The following is a 20,815-nucleotide window of genomic DNA, read 5'->3' as shown; positions in this document are numbered from 1 at the left end:
TGTGCTCTGAAAAACAATAACTGGAATCTGTTCTTTGATCGATAACAACTAAAATGTATGCTGGATAAACAACATAACCTACAATAACTAACTGAGAACAACTTATACATGGGATTATGGTGCAAAATGTCAGCGCGTGTCAACCGTAGAATCCACATAAGGTAACACTGGTATAATAATAAGTCCACGTCACTTGTCCCTGGTATAATCCACAGGTAGGTCCAAGGAAGAGCAGAAGTCTGAGACCAAGGCTCATGCCTTGGTCAGCAGTCTGATGGCAGTGGTGGTATTGCTCTTGATACTGTGGTAGGCCTCCTTGCCCGGCCGCGGTCGTTGTAGGGGTTTGAACAGTTTGTGGCTGGGCTGGTGCTTGTCCTTGATGATGCGCTGGGCTTTGACTACACACCGCTTTTTGTACAGTTCCTGGAGCGCAGGGAGCTCGTCTCCCATTATGCAGCACTTGCGCTGGAAACCTGGTTGAAATCCGGGGTAGAAAAGGAAAGTTGGGGACTTTCCAGATGGTGGCGAGCTAGGCGGACATGCGTCTCTCCAATCCATAGAGTCTTGATACCTTTCTGTAACAAACTTAACAGACTACTGCTAACCCAGAAGTAGGGGAACAAGGGGAAGCTAACGCTAACAACATGGCAGATGCCGAGAGCTCTGGAGCTGAAGAGACAAACAGGCTAACCGTGGAATTAGCTCTAAGGATTGGACAGAGAAGAGACAAGAACGCTCCTCCTAGAACGTTTCTGAACTACAGAGACAAGTTGACGGTGATGAGGGCAGCCAGAGCCAAAACCCAAATTCTGTACGAGGATAAGCCGGTCAGATTCTACCCAGACCTGGCGACCGGAGTGCACAAGAAGCAGAAGGATTTAATCAAAACAAACACATGATTCCAGTTCATGTTTTAAAGTTGAAGCATTTTTAAAAGGCATTTCTAAAATCCTTGTGTCCTGAGGTCATAGTCAAAACATCATGTTAGTCATAGACACGAAATGTGTTTAATCCTGAAACAGCCAATGAGCTTCCAACATCATGTGTTTAATCCTGAAACAGCCACTGAGTGTCCATGCAACGACCAATCACCCTGTTGAAGTGTCATTGAAGGCATTGCTCATTTACTTTGAAGTTGCTCTGGAGAAATGTGTAATCAAAAAAATAAAAGCAGTTGAATATAATGATCCAACTTCAATGTGTCCAACTTTTATTTTCATCCTCAGAAAAGAAAAAGAAGCAACAGGACACTGCCTATACAGGTATTTAACCCATTTAGACCTGAGGCCAATTCTAAAAACGCCTTCTAAATCCTGACCAAAGTTTTCTGAAAAACTTCAAATATGTATTCAAAAATTACAAAAAATGTATGTTGCTATATACTGTAAATAGCAACAGGAACCCCAAAAGGCGGTTCCCGTCTTGAAAGGTATAATTACTGATAACTTAGAACTTTATGCAATAATCTACAATAATGAGCCAAGTTATCAGTCGAAACCCGGACCTTGTCACGGTCTAATTTATAATTAGGTGATCGTTATAAAAAGTATGTTTGAATAAAAAGAGACCACAACGACTTTTCAAAGAAGGGGTTATTATTACAAATCACAAGTATTAAGTTTGCACAAACAATTATGGCGAGAGGCGTTACAAACAGCGATCAAAATCGATCCTTTGTCTTCTGTTAAAAAGTCACAACTGGCTTCAATGGGGCAGATTTCCTAATATTCAAGTGGTTGTTTAGTTTAACGGTACATCACAATCAGCATGTTGTCGTCTGGTTTGTTCAGGCCCCCACCAACCGGAGGGCCCAGGCTGGCTGCTGCTGCTGCAGAAGGTCTTCTGAATCATATCCTATGATTCGTGGCAACAGTCAATCTTGATAGGAGGGTCCAGGAATGGCAACAGTTCAGTTTCTCATGGTTAGGTAGCCAAAACTTCCAGGTGCAAGCGACACCATGGCCAGACGAATTCACAACATTTCTCGGCAGTGTACAGTTCATGGACACACTGTGTGGTGTGTGCGTCCAATGTGGTTGACCTTCTCTGTATCCACGTGATGGTTAAACATTGTGCATAAGTATGTCTTATACCATAAAATCATTAACAAACAGACAAAACAGACAATAAAATATCCATCAATTACAAACAGGAGTTCCCGTCCAAAATGGGTTAAGTGCATCAGTCCAGTTTTACATCAACCCAAGATCTTCAGAGAGGCACGTGTCCAGATTACAGAGAATCGATATCATTTTTGAACTAGCATCAGGTCCTTTGTGCCTCACTGTGTCGATGACAAAACGTGCCTTGTCATTTCTCATCTGCTTCCCATCAGCCATCTCCTGCTCAGCATCAGATATAACGCTCCTCTCTATAAGTTGGTCAAGGAGACCGTTAAGAGTGGGATGTGAAACCCTGTCAATGAAGCTGCTCCGCACAACAAACAGTCTCTCCGCCGGAGAACTCAGTGTGTGCTGAACTTGTTGTTTTCTTAAAGCAGCCGCCGAGAGTTTCACATAACCTTCCCATGCACAGATGGACGTGTTACTACTGTTGCTTAGAAGCAGCCTAACTTGGCGACAACTTTCCTCTAAATGAATGACAAATGTTGGCACGTAATTGTGGTAGGATGATTCATCAATTTCAAATTCTGCCTTAATTGGTAGAACTATGATGGAATCATCTTGAGGGGTAGTGGAGAGGGTGTATTCTTGATTTGGGATTAGTTTACAGAGAGGCACTTCAATGTAAATCTCTTCTCCATTTATCTCCCTCCTTTTGTCCACCACTTCATGCCGCACAACATTCCCAGGTAGGAACAATACTTTAAGGATTGAACTGGGATCATCTTCAATCGGTGGTGTATAAAACAGCGACACCAATGCCTGGACCGGACTGGGCAGACTGGGCCCGAACAACTTCTCGATGATGATACCAAATAAAGATAATCCAGTTACATTTATGATGACATGAGTTTCTGTGATCATATGGGGTTTGATCAGCTCAATGCCATCATCATCCATCACATGGACAACAGACAAGGATTTGCCTCCACCCATCGAGAGGATCTCACAATGTGGAAAGTGTAACTGACACACAGACCCCTGAAGACATGTTATGTCAAACATTGGTCCTGCAGGCCTCTTGCCAAGCTGGGATAGAAGCCTTCGGCCCCAGGGGACTGTCCTATAAGTCACATCTCCCTCTGACTCCATCTTAAACACCAGGCCGACCACGCTGCATTGGAACAGTCCGGCTTGGGTGCAGTGGAACCTGTAGCTTTCCTTGTTTTCTACAGCAATGATATCAGGTGTAATATTCTGTGTTTTGTCGAGTAGTGTAACATGCTTCACTCTTCTTCTGTCCATTTCTTCATCTAACTCTTTCTTCTGACCTGAAGTGTCTTTCATCTCACCATGCATCAATTTTCTTTTGTATCTTTCTTCATCCAACTCTTTCATCTCATTATGTTTCACTTTTTTCCTATGCTTCCCTTCTACCCTTTCTTCATCTGACCCTTTCTTCTCCTCTGGAATGTCCTCCATCTCACCATGCTTCACTCTAGCTGTGGAGGAGGAGTGTGTGAGACGTTTAGTCCCCGAGACAAAATGGGAAGGAATTGTTCCCTAAAAAAGAAAATAGAGAAAAGAAAAGAAAATCACATTATGGATATTTAATAAACATTAATAAACACTTGTGACGGGATCATACCAGCCACAATACTAAATCAGTTTGTAAACAGGTCAACTGTGTCAGATTTATTCAATATGCCAAACCATCCTTGCATGATCAACTTTTAGCCGATGTTAGTATTGACATAGACATGTGATTTTGATTAACCGAAATGTGTAATTCCAATTCCAGGGAAGAGGAACAGGGTTCTCATGTGTGTACCATCATGAGAGGGGAGATACTTCACAAAAAAGAGAGATGTTACCTAGTTAAGCTCTGCATGGGTGAAGACAGGAAAATCAGTATCTGATAGTGCTCTGAATGTGTTTTAGCTTGTTTGTTCAACTCATTAAGTCAATTCTTTCTTATAATTTCTGTGGTTTGGACCAATAATTGTTAGACAGTATCTGAAAACATGTTGTGTAAGTACGTACATTATGGTGTAAGTATACATGGTCTGATGTGTGTATTAAATGGTCCAGGTCAGTACCAACTCCAGGGTGGAGACCCTGCACTGTCACTTTCAAACCGCTATATACGTTTCTGAATGTGCTAAAAAATAAAATAATATAAAAACGTTTTATTATATTTTTAGTTTTCTCTTAATACTTATGTAGAAGCACAATGAAGAATATTGAATTAGTTGGCAACATGTTTTGGAGTGAGAGCGACAGAGGAAGTGCGTGCGTGCGTGCGTGCGTGCGTGCGTGCGTGCGTGCGTCAGATCACGCTGGCTCCGTGCAGCAGGCGAGACAGTTTCATTTGCCATGTGAACTTAAAGGAATATTTCAAATTCAAACCCCATGGTAACCATGTTAGAATGATTGAAAACAAGATCAAAGAGTTGTAGCTCCAACCTCTTAAAGGAGTTGTTCACACAAAAAATTACTTATTTTCTATCAATTACACACCCCATGAAGCCTTGAATTCATGGAGATTTTTAGTTTTTGTCACATTCCTAAGCCAATAATTTGAAACTACTCCTGAACTACTCCTTTACAGACAGGTGCTGTCCAAATTGAAATGAGATTAAAGAATAAAAAGTCAAGCCGCACGGCGCACACTGTAGCTCCCTCTGACAGTTTCTAATTTTTTAATTTTGCAGTTACAGAAAGTGTAATATATTGAGTCTGAACCATCCAACCACCCATCAGCCTATGACCATGCCAGCTAGCCATACGCAACGCAAACTCCGCCCCCCTATCACCCATCAGAACCAGCAACCCAACATCAATGAATCCGTACAAATTTGCCCGCCGCCCTGGAATCCCCCCACTGACCTGGACTCGTATACGGGCTCTATTTTGCGCGTCTTAAGTACCAGGTCTTATGACTTAACTTAAGACCTGGGGCCAAACAGCATTGGCCACGCCTCCAGGTCTTAAATTAAGTCATAGGACCTGGTACTTAAAGGGTTAGTTCAGATTTTTTGAGTATTTTCTGTAGGAAATACTTACCATTAATGTAGTGGTTGCAAAGGTATTAATTGATTGCCCGAGTCCCGTGGTCCGAGTTCTGGTCCGGTTCTGATGAATATGAAGTAGTTCCGGTAGATTAGTAGATTTGGTGGGGGCCACTCATAAAAAAAAAATTGCATCATTTGTATTGTTGACCTATTTCTACCATATATTGCAGGTTTCGTTCAACTTCGACCCCTCTGTCACATGGTACTATTGTTTGTGTCCAGAATCACTACGCCGCGGCAGCCTACTCACTCACAAAATATATGACACAAAAAATAGTACCATGTGACAGAGGGGTCGAAATTGAACGAAACCTGCACTATATGGTAGAAATAGGTCAACAATACAAATGACGCTAGTTTTTTTTATTAATTTATTTTTAATGAGCGGCCCCCACCAAATCTACCAGAACTACTTCATATTCATCAGAACCGGACCAGAACCGACCAGAACTCGGACCACGGGACTCGGGCAATCAATTAATACCTTTGCAACCACTACATTAATGGTAAGTATTTCCTACAGAAAATACTCAAAAAATCTGAACTAACCCTTTAAGACGTGCAAAATAGGGCCCTTATAGAGTTATATCTTTTCCCCCCTTCTTCCGTGTTGGTTTTGATAACGTCGCTGGGCCTGTTCGTGCTGTCTTACATATGTACAGTAATGTCTACCAACGTAAGCAAGCTTGTGCGCAAGCTCGCGAGTCGACCCCCTTCCCTTGATCAAAACCGTTTGCGCTCGTTCATGTATTGGGCCCAGCTGCACTTCCAGAGACGGCCACCAAGAGACTTGAGCTTCACTTTTCCCTCCCGGTTCTGGGGAATTGGTTGAACTGATTTATTTCTTCTCACCCATCCACCTCCATACTACTTTGATGCTAGTCTATGATGTCATATTGATGATATAAGGGATCTCCATATTATGCCTATATGGGCATATTATTTGGAATAGCGGTTCTGATGACCAGAGTGGAAAAACATGCATGCCAAGACAATTTTCAACTATAATGAATCATTTAAGTTCAAAATTAATTAAAAAAAATTAGATCTACGAGCTCATTTATCTAGATAGGTAGATAGATAGATAGATGTTTCACCAGCTCTAATCTGATGTAAAGTGTTTTTTGTTTTTGTTCTTTTCTCTTCTAAAAAAATTGGAGTAGCCAATAATTTTTTATCCCTTTTTCTCCCCAATTTAGTCGTTATGCCAATTACACATTTCTGTGTTGTCACTGCTGTTGTATCCTACTGACTCACCTGCTAGTGAGGAGCCCCCACCAGGAGGACGTAGAGCCTTCGTACTACACCTCCCGCCCAACACTCCCTGTGCTGACTGGTATGCTATCTTTATTGCACCATACTTTTTAATTTGGCCTCTGACAAATACTCCACAGTATATAATATTGTTTTTGTTTTTTGTTTTTTAGCGGTGCCAGCCGCTCTACATTTGACCGCGTGTGTATGTCCGTCCGTCCGTCCGTATGTTTGCGGACGGCAAAGATGCAACACATGCGCCACTTCAAGACATGCACACAAACACACACACACACACACACACACACACACACACACACACACACACACACGACTGGCCCGCACGTGTGCACGCACACATACACACACACACACACACACACACACACACACACACACACACACACACACACACACACACACCCAACCACACACACACTAAAACGACCGATCTACAATGTGAGTAAAAATTATTAAAAGTAAATAAAGTGAGTACAAATATTTAAAAGTAAATACCTTGAGTAAAAATACTTCAGAGTACTGAAATTGAGTACAAAATACTTAAAAGTACTCAAAATGAGTAAAAATACTTAAAAGTTGAAAAAAATAGTAAAAATACTTAAAAGTTGATAAAAACAGTAAAAAATACTTAAAAGTTGATAAAAAGAGTAAAAATATATAAAAAGTTGTAAAAACGAGTAAAAAATACTTTAAAGTTAATAAAGTGATTAAAAATACTTTCAAGTTAATACATTGAGTAACAATACTCAAGAGTACGTAAATTGAGTAAAAATACTCAATAGTACTTCAAATGAGTAAAAATACTTAAACATGGTTAAAATGAATAAAAATACTTAAAAGTCGATAAAAAAGTACAAATACTCTTTTAGTACCGCCTCGATACCAGTCTGAATGCCAGCGCCCACACATCAAATAGATTTGTACCAACTGAATGACAGCACACACTCATCAAACAGAGTAGACACCGCTTACTCACACTGGGTGTGATTTTTTTCTTCAATACAATATTATATAATATGGAGTATTTGTCTTAAAAAGGACAAAAAAGTCAATACAAAGCTAAAATAAAAACTAATGAAAAAAGCAAAACTATAGTAACCTTGTCACCAAGAGGAAGGGGAGATGTTGATTTCTGATCCACGGACTTCATCTCCGTCTGACCAGACTGTTTCATCTCTACAGAACAACAAACAAACAACAAACAAACGTGCATTACACATGATGAGTATAGAAGACATGAGGTCTGATACATTGTTTTATGACTGTACATAAATATCACTATAAACTCAATCAACCTATTAACACAGCAGCCAGTCCAGTTAAATGGACACAGTGTTAACATGTTAGTTTAACCACTTCAACCCTAGACTCACAATTCTGGCCAGCTCATAATAGACTGAACATTCTGCAATATGTGTGAACAACTGGCAAAAACAGCCGATCTGCAAGCCGATTATAGTACAACGTGTTACAACAGTTAGTAGATCTGCTATTTTGAGCAAAGAGATTTGGTGTAGAGGGGAGAAAGGAAGGGACCAGGTACAAACCCCTGGGGGATCCCGGTCAACGAAGTATATACTTTAGGGTTTAAGTGGTTGTGTGTGTTTTTGTGTGTGTTTTTTTGTGTGCGTGCGTGCGTGCGTGCGTGCGTGCGTGTGTGTGAATGAGAGGCTAGAATCTTACCCATCCTCATCTGACTCTTCTCCCTCAGCTCAGAGCTCTTCTCATTCATCAGTCTCCTGTATTTCACCTGTATTTCACACATCAACAGACAAAGGCCCTAATTCATCAATGGAATTTAAAAAACAGCTTAAACTTGAGCCCAGTAATTAGCTTACGACCACGTCTACCTGTGATTTATCAAGCAGGTGTGCCCTGTCAATTGCAGCGTAAGAATCGCCGGCTGTTGATAAATGTGGTGGAGCCTCGCCCCACCTGTTTTTTTTGTCATGAAGAAGCGGAATACGTCCGAGAAGAGGAACTTAAGAGGAACTTTAAAGTTTGAAGTTACACCACCAATCATCTCTGTGGATTCACACACAGCTACACAGCACTGCACGCCTATCATATGCGTGGAATGTCACATGCTATTTGCATACACAGGGCAGACCCGATACCTGACACACACATTCAATAAGAAAATATAACACAAATAAAACAGAAATACGACCGCATTCGTAAGTCCAGTCAACTATAAAGTGTCACGATATGTCAGAAGAATGCAGTCTGGGAAAGAACCATGAATTAAATAATAAATAGCCTATGCATTGTCTGTTTCCCCTAGGCCTACGTTGTTGAATGACACCAATCACATCGGCATGATTGGAATCATTTTGGGTTTTAATTTAACCCATTTAGACCTGAAGCCGATTCTAAAAACGGCTTCTAAATCCTTACCTAAGTTTTCTGAAAAACTTCTAATATTTATTCAAAAATTACAACAAATGTTTGTTGCTATATACTGTACATAGCACATATACTGTACATATACTGTACATAGCAAGACAGGAACCCCAAAAGGGGTTCCTGTCTTGAAAGGTATAGTTACAAATAGGAGTTCCCGCCCAAAATGGGTTAACCCCCGAGCAGTGAGCACTGAGCGGAGACGCGCACCCTCTGCTGTTTTGAAAAAGAGTCCTGCGTCCACCCGTGGCCTGTGGCCGTGACACCACGTTTATGAGAGATAGCCTGGCGCTGTCTGTCAGCATAATTTGAACGTTTATGGTGTGATTGATTGCTGTCCTCTTCTTTTCTCTCTACACTACATCTCTTGGTGCTGTTATCCACTCCCATGACTTTTCCTACCACTGCTATGCCGATGACACCCAGCTGATCCTGTCATTCCCCCCCTCCGACACAAGTGGAGGCACGCATTGCTGCTTGTCTGGCTGACATCTCGGAGTGGATGTCGACGCACCACCTGAAGCTCAACCTGGACAAGACAGAGTTGATGTTCCTCCTGGGGAAGGGCTGTCCGCACCGAGACATGGCCATCACCATTGATAATGCTGTGGTGACGTCAACTCGGACTGCAAGGAATCTGGGTGTGACCCTGGACGACCAACTGTCGTTCTCGGCAAACATCGCATCAGTGACACGGTCCTGCAGATTCGTCCTCTACAACATCAGGAGGATTCGCCCCTTCCTCACGGAGAAGGCAGCCCAGGTGCTCATCCAGGCTCATGTCATCTCCCGCCTGGACTACTGCAACTCCTTCCTTGCTGGTGCCCCGGCGTCTGCCATCAGACCTCTGGAGCTTGTTCAGAAAGCTGCGGCTCGTCTGGTGTTCAACCGCCCCAAGTTCTCCCACACAACTATCCTTCTCCGTTCTCTACACTGGCTCCCCGTAGCGGCTCGCATCCAGTTTAAAACCCTGGTGCTAGCCTATAGGGCAGTGAAAGGAACAGCTCCTTCTTACCTCCGGGCTATGGTCGATGCTTACACCCCTGCCCAACCACTTCGGTCTGCCGCCGCGGGGCGACTGGTTGCCTCATCGCTCAGTGGTCCTTCTGGCCGATCTACACGGTCACGGCTTTTTTCTGTTCTGGCCCCACAGTGGTGGAATGAACTCCCCACTGATGTCAGGACAGCAGAGTCACTGCCCATCTTTCGCCACAGGCTGAAAACCCACCTCTTCAGGAAACACTATCCTTCCTCTTCGCCTTGCCTACTTGTTGTTAACTAGTTGTACGAACTCTTGTTTTATTGTTTTATTGGATCTTGTTTATTCGATACACTTATTTGTTTTAGCTCTTGCTCATTTGATTTTCCTATTTTGTCTCATCTGTTTATGAAAGTAGGTAGCTGATATATTGCACTTTTACTTTAGCGCAAGGTATACTCTTAGTTGCTTGTTTTAAAAGAGAATGCACTTAATACTTCTGGTGATTAGTAGTTTTGTTCCCTATTATGTTGAATGCACTTATTGTAAGTCGCTGCTAAATGACCGTAATGTAATGTAACGTAATGTAATTGATGAATGCGTAAACATTAATGGATGAAGGCTGGATATATGGTGGGCTGGTTACCTATCTCCGATCTTCCGCTGTGGTCCCGTGGCCAAAACCCACAATGAAGATCACTTGCGCTGGGCACAGTCCCCAAAATCCTCTCGCATGTATGCCCTCATATGTCTTAACAGAGCCAGTAAAGCACTGTTTAAATGGCTGAATGATTAAGCATCTAACTTGTAACATTTTAAATGTTATATATTTTTTAATTGCACAATTTTAATTGCTTGTACACTTGGGAATATCCTACCAATTTCATGACACATTTTCGTTGTATGAATTTACAAAATATATTTTTCCACATGTATTATGTATTAGTTTTATAGCTATATATTTTTGGAGTGAATATATATGTTTAGATGCCTGTCAGATGGTCAGACAATGCTGCTCCGCATGTCTACTGTCTACTGGTAGTACTAGGAACATTAATAACTTATTAATAAGCATTAGCCGCAGACGGTTACTTCTTAAGCTTGGTCGCATATTTATTAAACCACACAAGGAAATGATCCGGTCTCTCAATAATAGCTCCCCCCCAGTAGGTGGTGGCATAGACCAACACAACAACTCTCACAACACAACTACTATGGAACAAACTGGTGTAGCCAAAGCCTACACAACCTCAGAAAAGACGTGAGATTTGAGCGTGCCGTACACTCAAGTCAAAGTCACGATAGATTGATAAATCCCGAAAGTTACAGTGAATTAAAAATAGACTGAAATTGAAAGAAAGAAGTCAAAACAAAATGAAATGCAAAATGCCAAACTATAATAACCTTGTCACCAGGAGGAAGGGGATGTGTTGATCTATAACCCATGGACTTCATCTTCATCATCTGTCTCTTCTCTACAGAAGAACAACAAAAAAAACATTACACATGATGAGTATAGAAGACATGAGGTCTGATACATTGTTTTATGACTGTACAAAAATATCCACACAGCGGCCATTTTGTTCTTACATCATACTTGGAGGTGGCCACAGTGGCCCTCATTTATCAACGCGGTGTAGACCAAATAATGGGCGTACGGCGAGATCACTAATATATCCTGACGTTGAGTTCAGCCTACGGCCCGTTCAGATCTCACGTCAGGTCGTAGGCAGTTGTTGACTTTGGCTGCACCCGTTTGTTCCATTGTAGACATGCGGAGCAGCATTGTCTCACCGTCTGACAGGCATCTGGACACATATATCCACTCCAAAATGTATATATATATATATATCACACTAATAAATAATCCCTGTGAAAATATAACATTTAATAAACTCATTTAAACAAACTGCTTTAACAGTCATTCAGATAAGATTGCAGATCTGGCTGCATTGGATATTTAAAAATAGCAGATCTACAAGTTCACAACACGTCAACGCGACGCGTTGTGAGCTTGTAGATCTGCTATTTTCAAAATATACGAGCGCTTATGCGAGAGCATTTTCAGGAGTTTGGACCGGCGCAGCGGCGCCGCTGTTATCTTTTCATGGCCACCGGGAGATCGGACATTTAACCCTCCCAACACACACCAGCCTTCATCCATTAATGTTCTCTCCAGGCTATCTCTCATTAACGTGGTGCGGCACGGGACTCGCCCGTCCGAGTCTCATTGGGAAATGGGAATAGCTGACACTGCTTTATTTTAGTGTAACACAAACACGCACTGCTCGGTATGGGTTAAATAAATTAATATACAAACATATTCCATTCATGGCGATGTGGTATCATAATCTGTCATTCATGTAAATTACTAGCCTACTTGATTGACAAAGATTGTACCATCCGTTACGCAGTGTGTGTGTGTGTGTGTGTGTGTGTGTGCGTGCGTGCGTGCGTGCGTGCGTGCGTGTCTGTGTCTGTGTGTGTGTGTGTGTGTGTGTGTGTGTGTGTGACTTGACAGGCAGCAAGGCGAGGCGAGCCGGCGAAACTCTTTCTTATTGGCTTTCCAAGCTTTGTTTGGTCGTATTCTGGTTTATCATGTTGCAAAATCGGGGCGCTTCGAGAATATTTAAGGGCGTGTTATTTAAATGACGCTCGTTTTCAGACGCTTGATAAATGTCACTTGGACTTTGGTGTAAGGCGAAATATAGGCAAAAATATAAGCCGTTTTTTACGCTCCATTGATAAATGAGGGCCAGTGTGACCAGTGAGTGAGTGAGTGAGTGAGTGTGTGCGTGCGTTAGTCAGAGACTAGAATCTTACCCCTCTTCCACCTCTTCTCGTACAGCTCAAAGCACTTCTCATTCACCAGTACCCAGAATTTATTCTGTATTTCACACATCAACAGACAATGAGAGTGAAGCTACATCAAGATGTTTACAGACTGTTCCTTAATTTAACATTGGTTGGAATTAACTTTTACTTCATGTATTTTCAAAATAAAAGACTGGATAGATCAGGGCTTCACTAGGTATAAGCATTGGTGGAAAATAAATGTAGGCCTACTCAAGTACTGTAGTTAATTTCCATTTTGAAGTAGATGCAAATATTGTACTTTTAATCCACTACAATTATTTGAAAATGTTAATTACTAGTTACTTTGAAGATTTAGATTATTATAACAAAACATATACAAACCACTTCAGACCTATATACTTTGGCTATTTGATAACAGCTGATCTACAAGCTTATAAATCTACTATTTTCAAAGGATTTTATACATTTGGAAACTTGCAAAATGGGACATTCTGCATAATGAGTACTTTTACTTTACTACTTAAGTATATTTTTATGCCAATACTTTTGTCCTTTTACTCAAGTGAATTTTGAATACCGGAATTTTACATATAACAGAATATTTCTATGGTGGTATTGATAGTTTTACTCAAGTAAAAAATGTGAGTACTTCTTCCAACACTGGGTATAAGTGAACAGTTTAAAGGAGAAATCCGGACATTTTAAGTGTTATCTTTGATGTGTAGTTACTCACTCACCGAGTTATGAAGTGGCGTTGAGTTTTTCCAGCGATTCCCCTGTCTGTGAGTCTGGTCGACCCCCACTATTGGCATAGTGGGAGGCGCGTGTCTTAGTGAAAATCGCCTAATTCCACAGCTCCAAACTTCTTTTTTTCCCCACAAATCCTCCTCATGGTGTCTCCTGATACTTTCACATGCACTGTTTATCACTCACGAGCTGGCGTTCATCGAGATTTCCCGAGGAGCGCAGTGAGCCGAGGACGGGAAATCTCGCGAGACGCGAGATTTCACGCGAGAGGAAAACATTCACGTCGCTGACCATGAACGCCAGCTCGTGAGTGATAAACAGTGCATGTGAAAGTATCAGGAGACACCATGAGGAGGATTTGTGGGAAAAAAAAGAAGTTTGGAGCTGTGGAATTAGGCGATTTTCACTAAGACACGCGCCTCCCACTATGCCAATAGTGGGGGTCGACCAGACTCACAGACAGGGTAATCGCTGGAAAAACTCAACGCCACTTCATAACTCGGTGAGTGAGTAACTACACATCAAAGATAACACTTAAAATGTCCGGATTTCTCCTTTAATGTAGGTAGACCACTGTTAACCTTATGAACCCTAGCCTCCCTATTTTGTGAAAATAGCAGCTCTACAAGCTCACACTGAGCTTGTAGATTTGCTATTTTCAGTGAAGAGATTTGGTGTAGGGAGGAAAAAGTAAGGGACCAAGAATAGACTCCTGAGGGACCTAACCCTGTTCAATTTAAGTATATAGGGTTTAAATGGTTAATAAAGCTGCTCTACAAGCACGCAACGTATACAGTATACAGTAGTTGACCAGGGTCACCCAGGGCTCTGTACTGGGCCCGATGCTTTATTCTCTTAACACCAAATCTGTTTGCCTAGAAGCCGATCTAAAATCTCACAACGGGTTGCATTGTGATGCATTGTAAGCTTGTAGATCGACTATTTTCGTTGAATGTTCACCTCAGAATAAGGACACATGGGTTCACAAGGGTATGTCACTGAATGATGAACAGTTAAATCGTACACGCTACATTGTAGCTCATGTATTCATTAGAACATGCAAATAAATGTCATGGAGAGAATATTAGGTTATTATTACTTCGCTTTTAGCTGACTCATATATGTTCCTTTCTATGTTCTGAGCATCAGTCACCACCAGGTATTTAATGTCCTCAGTTGGGTCTCCTGTTGACATGGCATCTACACTGCTCACCAACACACAGAGAATGAAAGAGACAAAGTCAGACATCAGATTCAACTCATAATTCAATAAGTGATAATTGTTCAGCTGGTCTGGGGTCAAGAAGATGGTGAAAACACATTGGCCCTCATTTATCAACGCAGCTTATAAACCGGCTTATATTTTTCCATATATTCGGCCGTACACCAACGTCGAAGTCACATTTATCAACGAATCCTACACAGCTGATCCGAGCCTACATTTGGTCCCAGGCTTGATAAATGTCACGGCTGGAACCTAGCGTCATTTAAATAACACGCCCTTAAATATTCTCAAAACGCCCCGATTTTACGACATGAAGAAGGACCAGAATACGACCAAAGACATCAAAAGCCAATGAGAAAGAGTTTCCCCCGCCTGCCTCGCCACACACGCACACGCACACGCCCCCCTCTCTCTCTCTCTCTCTCTCTCTCTCTCTCTCTCTCACACACACACACACACGCCCGCCCAGCTGTGTTTTTCATGTATTGTAATCCGTACCGTAGCGGTACAATCTTTGTCACGTAGGCTTGTAGCCTACATGAATGACATATTATGATACCAATCACATAGCCATGAATGGAATACGTTTGTATATTAATTTATTTAACCCATACCGAGCAGTGCACAAGCAGTCATGTAGGATATTCCCCGTGAGACGGCAGTGGTTTCGGTCCGTCCCGTTAATAAGAGATTGGAGCGTCGGGTTTATATCCTTAACCCATCCAGGTTGTAGTCTTCAAAACTCTCTATGACATAACTCCATAACATAGGACAAGCTACTGTAAGTTTGTACACCTCACTGTCCATGAAAAGATCGTCGGCAGTCCCGACCGCGGGACTCCCGAGTCCCGACGCAAAAGCGCTCGTATATTTTGAAAATAGCAGATCTACAAGCTCACAACGCGTCGCGATGCGACCCGTTTTTGAGCTTGCAGATCTGCTATTTTAAAATAGCCAATGCAACTGAATGACTGTTAAAGCAGTTTGTTTAAATTACTTTATAAAATGTTATATTTTCACAGGGATTAATTATTAGTGTGTAGATATACATTTAGGAGTGGATTATGTGTCCAGATGCCTGTCAGACAGTCAGACAATGCTGCTCCGCAGGTCTAGAATGGAATAAACGGGCGCAGCCAACGTCAACAACTGGTCTCGACCAGACGTGAGATCTCAGCGTATGGTAGGATGAAGCCCATGTCAGGATATATTGATAAATGCCGAAAGGTGCGGTGATCTCGCCCTACGCCCATTATTTGGGCTGCACCGCGTTGATAAATGAGGGCCACTGTATTGGTTCTGCTTTCTGTGTGCTGAACACTCACAGCCAGTGGACATTGATGTCACGGTAGCCCTGTTTGATGTCTTTATGCCAAGACTTCTGCTTGTCTGCTGCAGAGAGAGGGAGGGCTGTGATGGAGTCCCACCTGAGAGAAAGACAATGATAGAAATGAGACATAGAAAGAGAAGGGAGAAACAATGAGGAACACATATTATTACGATATTATGTCATAATATCAAGTAACATTTGTAATAAATACTTATTGTTACTTGAGTAAAAGAAAAACATTCATAGTACTTTTTCCACTACTGTTAATATTACTAGTAGTAGTAATAGAAGTAATAATGGTAGTAGTAGTAGTAGTAGTAGTAGTAATTGTTGTGTAAAAACATGAATATTGAGAAATAAAATCAAAGAACATTTTAAAGACCATTAAACATTAGCTTTAAACATCTTTTCTAAAGATATAAAACCATCATCCTCCTATCATCATCATCTATCACATAACTCCATTATTTTAATATTAAAGTCATTTTTGTATTACAAAAAAACAACAACAGTAGAACCATTTTACATTATAAATAGTTACAACATGAATTAATTATTTGTGTCTATCAGCTGAGGTTCACACAGATCAGAGAAAACAGACAGAGAGACAACTTTACCATGTGGATAAGCTCTTCGTCACTTTGCAGAGTTTGCATCTTAAATACTCAGCAGTGTTCCTGAGGTCACAGTTTCTACAGTCCCAATAGTCATCATCAGTGGTTGGTTTTGCTGGTCTTTTTGTCCTGGCAAAGAGACACAGACAAGGGTCATGTTAGTTGTGTATAAATTACATTATTTCATAATGAATGAATTAATTAAAATGATGATGCAACGCTAAAACCGACATGTAATCTACAAGCTCATTCAACCGACATGTAATCTACAAGCTCATTCAGTGTGATCCAAAACACAAGCCGGGAGTGATGTGATAAATATTTGGTTCAAGTCCAGACTGGCAGAGCTTTATAAAATCTATAACAATGTTTACCAGAGACCGGAGTGTCCTGCACCCATGGGTGTCTATTAGGATGACTAGGTGACATATTCACACAGATAGGGAGCCAACTTTACTTCATCTTATTGCAACAACACCTACCATCAACATGACTTACTGCACCCAGACCGCGCTACTCACACGCTGAGTTGACGGTGTCCGGGATCGAACCCATGACCTTATGGTCCAAAGACGAGGGCTCTATCAACTGAGCTAGATTACTTATCGATAGCTAAAGAATGTTTTTATTTTAATAATTTGCACTTTTGAGATGACATTGTTAAGTTATAGTGTTTATGTATATTGTATAGGAGGATTCACATACTTTGTGTGAAGAGGTTCAGGTTCATCAGTGAAGTCAGGAGGTTTTCCTTTAGACCGGTCACTCTCCATAGACACACAGCTGAATGTTGGAGACTCTGGTCTGTCAGTTCCCTCCTCCTCTCTCTCCACACACTGACTCATCTTTAGGTCTTTATTAAACCTGTCAACGTTACAGTCAATGAAATAGATCAGAAAACAGGAAATGATGAATACATGTGCACAAGGCATGAGTGGCATCATTCCCATTGAAGCTGAGGCACGATGTTTTGGGTGCAATATATATATTTTTTATACTATTATATATTACATCGATATGTAGTTACAAACATTTCATAACATGGTTCAAACATATTATTCTAGTTATGTCATAGATCATATCCCAAAAAGTCACTCACAGCCACTTTCCCTATAGCAAGGGTATTCAACGGGGGGTCAGGGACCCCTAGGGGGTCCTCAGAGTTACCACAGGGGGGTCGCGAAATCTTTGTGTGATTTGAACTGTTTTTGTCTTGTTTTGTTTTTGTTTTTGTTTTTGTTTTTTTACATTAACCATTTGAACCCCAGCATCCATATTCTGGGGGGAACATTCTGGGAAAATAGCAGATTTATTAGCTCATATAACGCGAGGGGAAAAAAAGAGCTGACCAAGTATTGAGGGGAGTTTAAGTGGTTAAATGTCTGAAAACACACATGAACATGAACCCAACATATTAATATCAAAGAACATGTGTAAATAAACAAACAAACATTAATTGACACAAGGCTGATGACAGTGCTGTCAAACAAGTCTATGAAGCTATCTATGAATCTAAGAAGTTTAATCTGCAACACAAGCTTTACAATGGAAACAAGCCATAGGCTTTCTTGGGTTTAAAATCCTCGTAGCAGACCTTGTATTTAACTGTACTTTCCTGTGTTTTTTTTTGCAAACTGCTAATAAAGTATTCAAAACCAAGCTATAGTTGTGATTTCATGTCCTGCTCTGACTTCTAAATAGTGTTGGTACACACACACACACACACACACACACACACACACACACACACACACACACACACACACACACACACACACACACACACACACACACGTGTGCGTGCGCGCGCAGGGAGACAGAGAGATGGAGCAATAGATAGGCTGCACACACACACACACACACACACGCGCAGAGAGATGGAGCAATATATAGGCTGCACACACACACACACACACACACGGCGCAGGGAGATGGAGCAATAGATAGGCTACACACACACACACACACACACACACACACACACACACACACAGACGAGGCGTAATAAGTAGAAAATGAAAGTAAAGACTGCTCCATTGTTTGCTAAATTCAGACAAACCTTTGTAAACGATGCCAAAGGTTTCTAGTATACGTTATAACACACTTAAACAACATTAACTTTAACAACATAGAATAAGTTATAATCATATTACATTAACTTTTAGTTTTAGAACATATAATAAGTTATAAAACACGTAAAATGTACTTTTAGAACATAGAATAGGTTATAAAACACATCAAATGAACTTATTTACTTTTACAACACAGAATAAGTTATAAAACACATTGAATTACCTTTTCAACATAGAATTCACAAATCTCTCACCTCGTATTGAGGACTGTGTTTACTTCCTACTTCCTGTGTTCTGTTCAGTGTTGCCGCCCTTATTTTTTTACTCTATGGTTGCCACACACATGTCAAATTACTAATCACAACACCAGAGGGAGCTCTACAAATCACGTTCAACCCAGATTTGGCTCCAACAAGGGATTCAATTTGTCTGCTATGCCACAAAAAGTCGAATGCCCTACCAACAGTTATAAAAACATGTGAATCCTTACTCTCCTTCAAAACTGTAAATTGTGACTGCAATTGAACTGTACTTCCCTGTGCTTGTCTTTGCAAACTGTTAATAAAGTATTCAATCAATCAATCATCCTATAGGCGGCTGCAGTTATGAGAAAGACAAGTATTAGGTGTCCTTATTAACATACAAAAAATCTACCAAAGTCTGACCACTAGAAAGGTAACATTTTTAAGATGGCGTCCAAGATGGACAAAATTCATTAAAATACCCCAGTCCTGTACCTGGCCTGTAGACCTGTTCGAAATTTGGTGCTGGGGGATTGGGGGAATTTCTCACTTGAACTCAGTCATGGGCCGGGGCTCCGGCTACTAGCGCAGCATATCGGACCTGGGACTTGGGCTCTATTTCCCATAAGCACCTTTTACCTGTAAGATGGCGTTCCTATTGGCTGCCGCCTCCTCTAAGAGGGTCGGTGAGCTTCTTGCTCTCTCTGTGAGTGCAGAGTATTTTTCGGATGGGTCCTGACAAGATGAGTGTCACCCTCCGACCTATCCCTCTTTTTCTGCCGAAGGTTCTGTCCTCCGGACATGTGAGACGGCCTTTGCACTTCCTACGCCCCTCCCTTGAGTGAGGGTGATGTGAGTGGTGCCTCAGCACTGTTAACAGAAGACAAGGTGAAGAGAAGCTGTGTAAAGGATGTGTGAAGGATGGGAGCAACTTTGCTCCAAACTATTTTTTTGAAGATGACAAGAAGACCAATAAAAGTGAAGTTATATGTGAACAGTAAGTATGCCCTGTGCATCTAAAGATCCCACTGTTCTCAGATCATGAAGTACATGTACAGTAAGGTAGTCTGTCCGTGAGTTTTCTACAAACCTTCCCACCTCCTAGTGTCATGATATGCACTGTATGTTTCTCTGCTCTCCTCACGTGTCACACTGATATGAAAGTAGCAGCAATATGGAATTGAAGTAGTCTGAATCACTATACTGCGGCACTGAGAACCTTAATAAGTTTGTACTTTGCACTCTCAGCTTTACAACAGCTAGACACGATGAATGGCCAGCTAAAGGAGCAGCAAAATGCACCTAGTAAGATATTAACCTTGTTCTATCAGGTAGACTGCAACAATAAAAGTAAAGGGGATTTAACAACTTCAGTTGCTCTACTAAGTGTATTTCGCCATTTGAAACCTCAACTTGAATAATCAACTTGAAGTTAAAATTCTTGCACAGAATAGGTACGTTTCTTTCTTTTTAACTCTGTCCATTGGTTTGGTAATAAAAATAATAGTTATTGTGAGCAGTAAACTATGGTATACAAGGTGATATTAAATGTTTTGTCTTCAGAAATAATAGACAGTGTCTTCAGAATTGCCTCCTAGAAACACTAACATTTAGTTACTTAACTCTATTTTCTTTTTCTTTCTTTTCGCTTCATTTTAGTCAGTTGGACATTTAGCAGACGCCATTAGCAGACGCTCTTATCCAAAGCGACTTACAATAAGCAAGGTAATCACATACATAGAATGCAGAGAGACAGTTGTGCCTCAAGAAACTACATCCTAGCATCTGTTTGAACAGTATACTATCGACATTTCGATACATCATTTTGAATCATCATTACACTTGATTTTGAGTCCTACTGTATTACAGTACATTATATAAATCCTATTATATCTCCATATATTTATAGTAGAGATTGACCTTGTTAATTTTTCTGTCTTCTATAATTCATTTTCTTTTCGGAAACAAATGCTC

The 20,815-nt window shown here is 41.1% G+C and overlaps 2 protein-coding genes across 2 annotated transcripts in view; both read right to left on the bottom strand.

Moving 5' to 3' along the window:
- Window positions 1-20,815, bottom strand: part of LOC308097936 (prostaglandin E2 receptor EP1 subtype-like) — a 211,333-nt gene that overhangs the window by 53,561 nt on the left and 136,957 nt on the right. The gene's annotated exons all lie outside the window — the stretch shown is intronic.
- LOC308098846 (uncharacterized protein) lies at window positions 1,699-18,889 on the bottom strand. Its single transcript, XM_080447312.1, has 11 exons — window positions 18,823-18,889; window positions 17,233-17,391; window positions 16,531-16,656; window positions 15,909-16,010; window positions 14,458-14,563; window positions 12,618-12,681; window positions 11,199-11,269; window positions 8,096-8,162; window positions 7,512-7,588; window positions 3,395-3,626; window positions 1,699-3,292 (listed from the first exon to the last, which is right to left on the bottom strand). Exons 1-11 carry the CDS (start codon window positions 18,831-18,833, stop codon window positions 2,193-2,195), a joined length of 2,115 nt encoding a protein of 704 aa, XP_080303438.1. The 5' UTR covers window positions 18,834-18,889; the 3' UTR covers window positions 1,699-2,192.

This window comes from Gymnoscopelus braueri (genome assembly GCF_963280865.1).
Source record: "Gymnoscopelus braueri genome assembly, chromosome: 13".
Lineage (NCBI taxonomy): Eukaryota > Metazoa > Chordata > Actinopteri > Myctophiformes > Myctophidae > Gymnoscopelus > Gymnoscopelus braueri.
This window is presented reverse-complemented; position numbering and strand designations above follow the sequence as displayed.

What these genes read in the sequence shown, in the direction of transcription:
- LOC308098846 (XM_080447312.1), bottom strand. An exon ending in GAAGAGTCAGATGAGGATGG is followed by an intron (nt 7,589 to 8,095) that starts GTAAGATTCTAG and finishes GTTGTTCTGTAG; the next exon opens with AGATGAAACAGTCTGGTCAG. An exon ending in TGAGATGAAAGACACTTCAG is followed by an intron (nt 3,293 to 3,394) that starts GTCAGAAGAAAG and finishes TCATTGCTGTAG; the next exon opens with AAAACAAGGAAAGCTACAGG.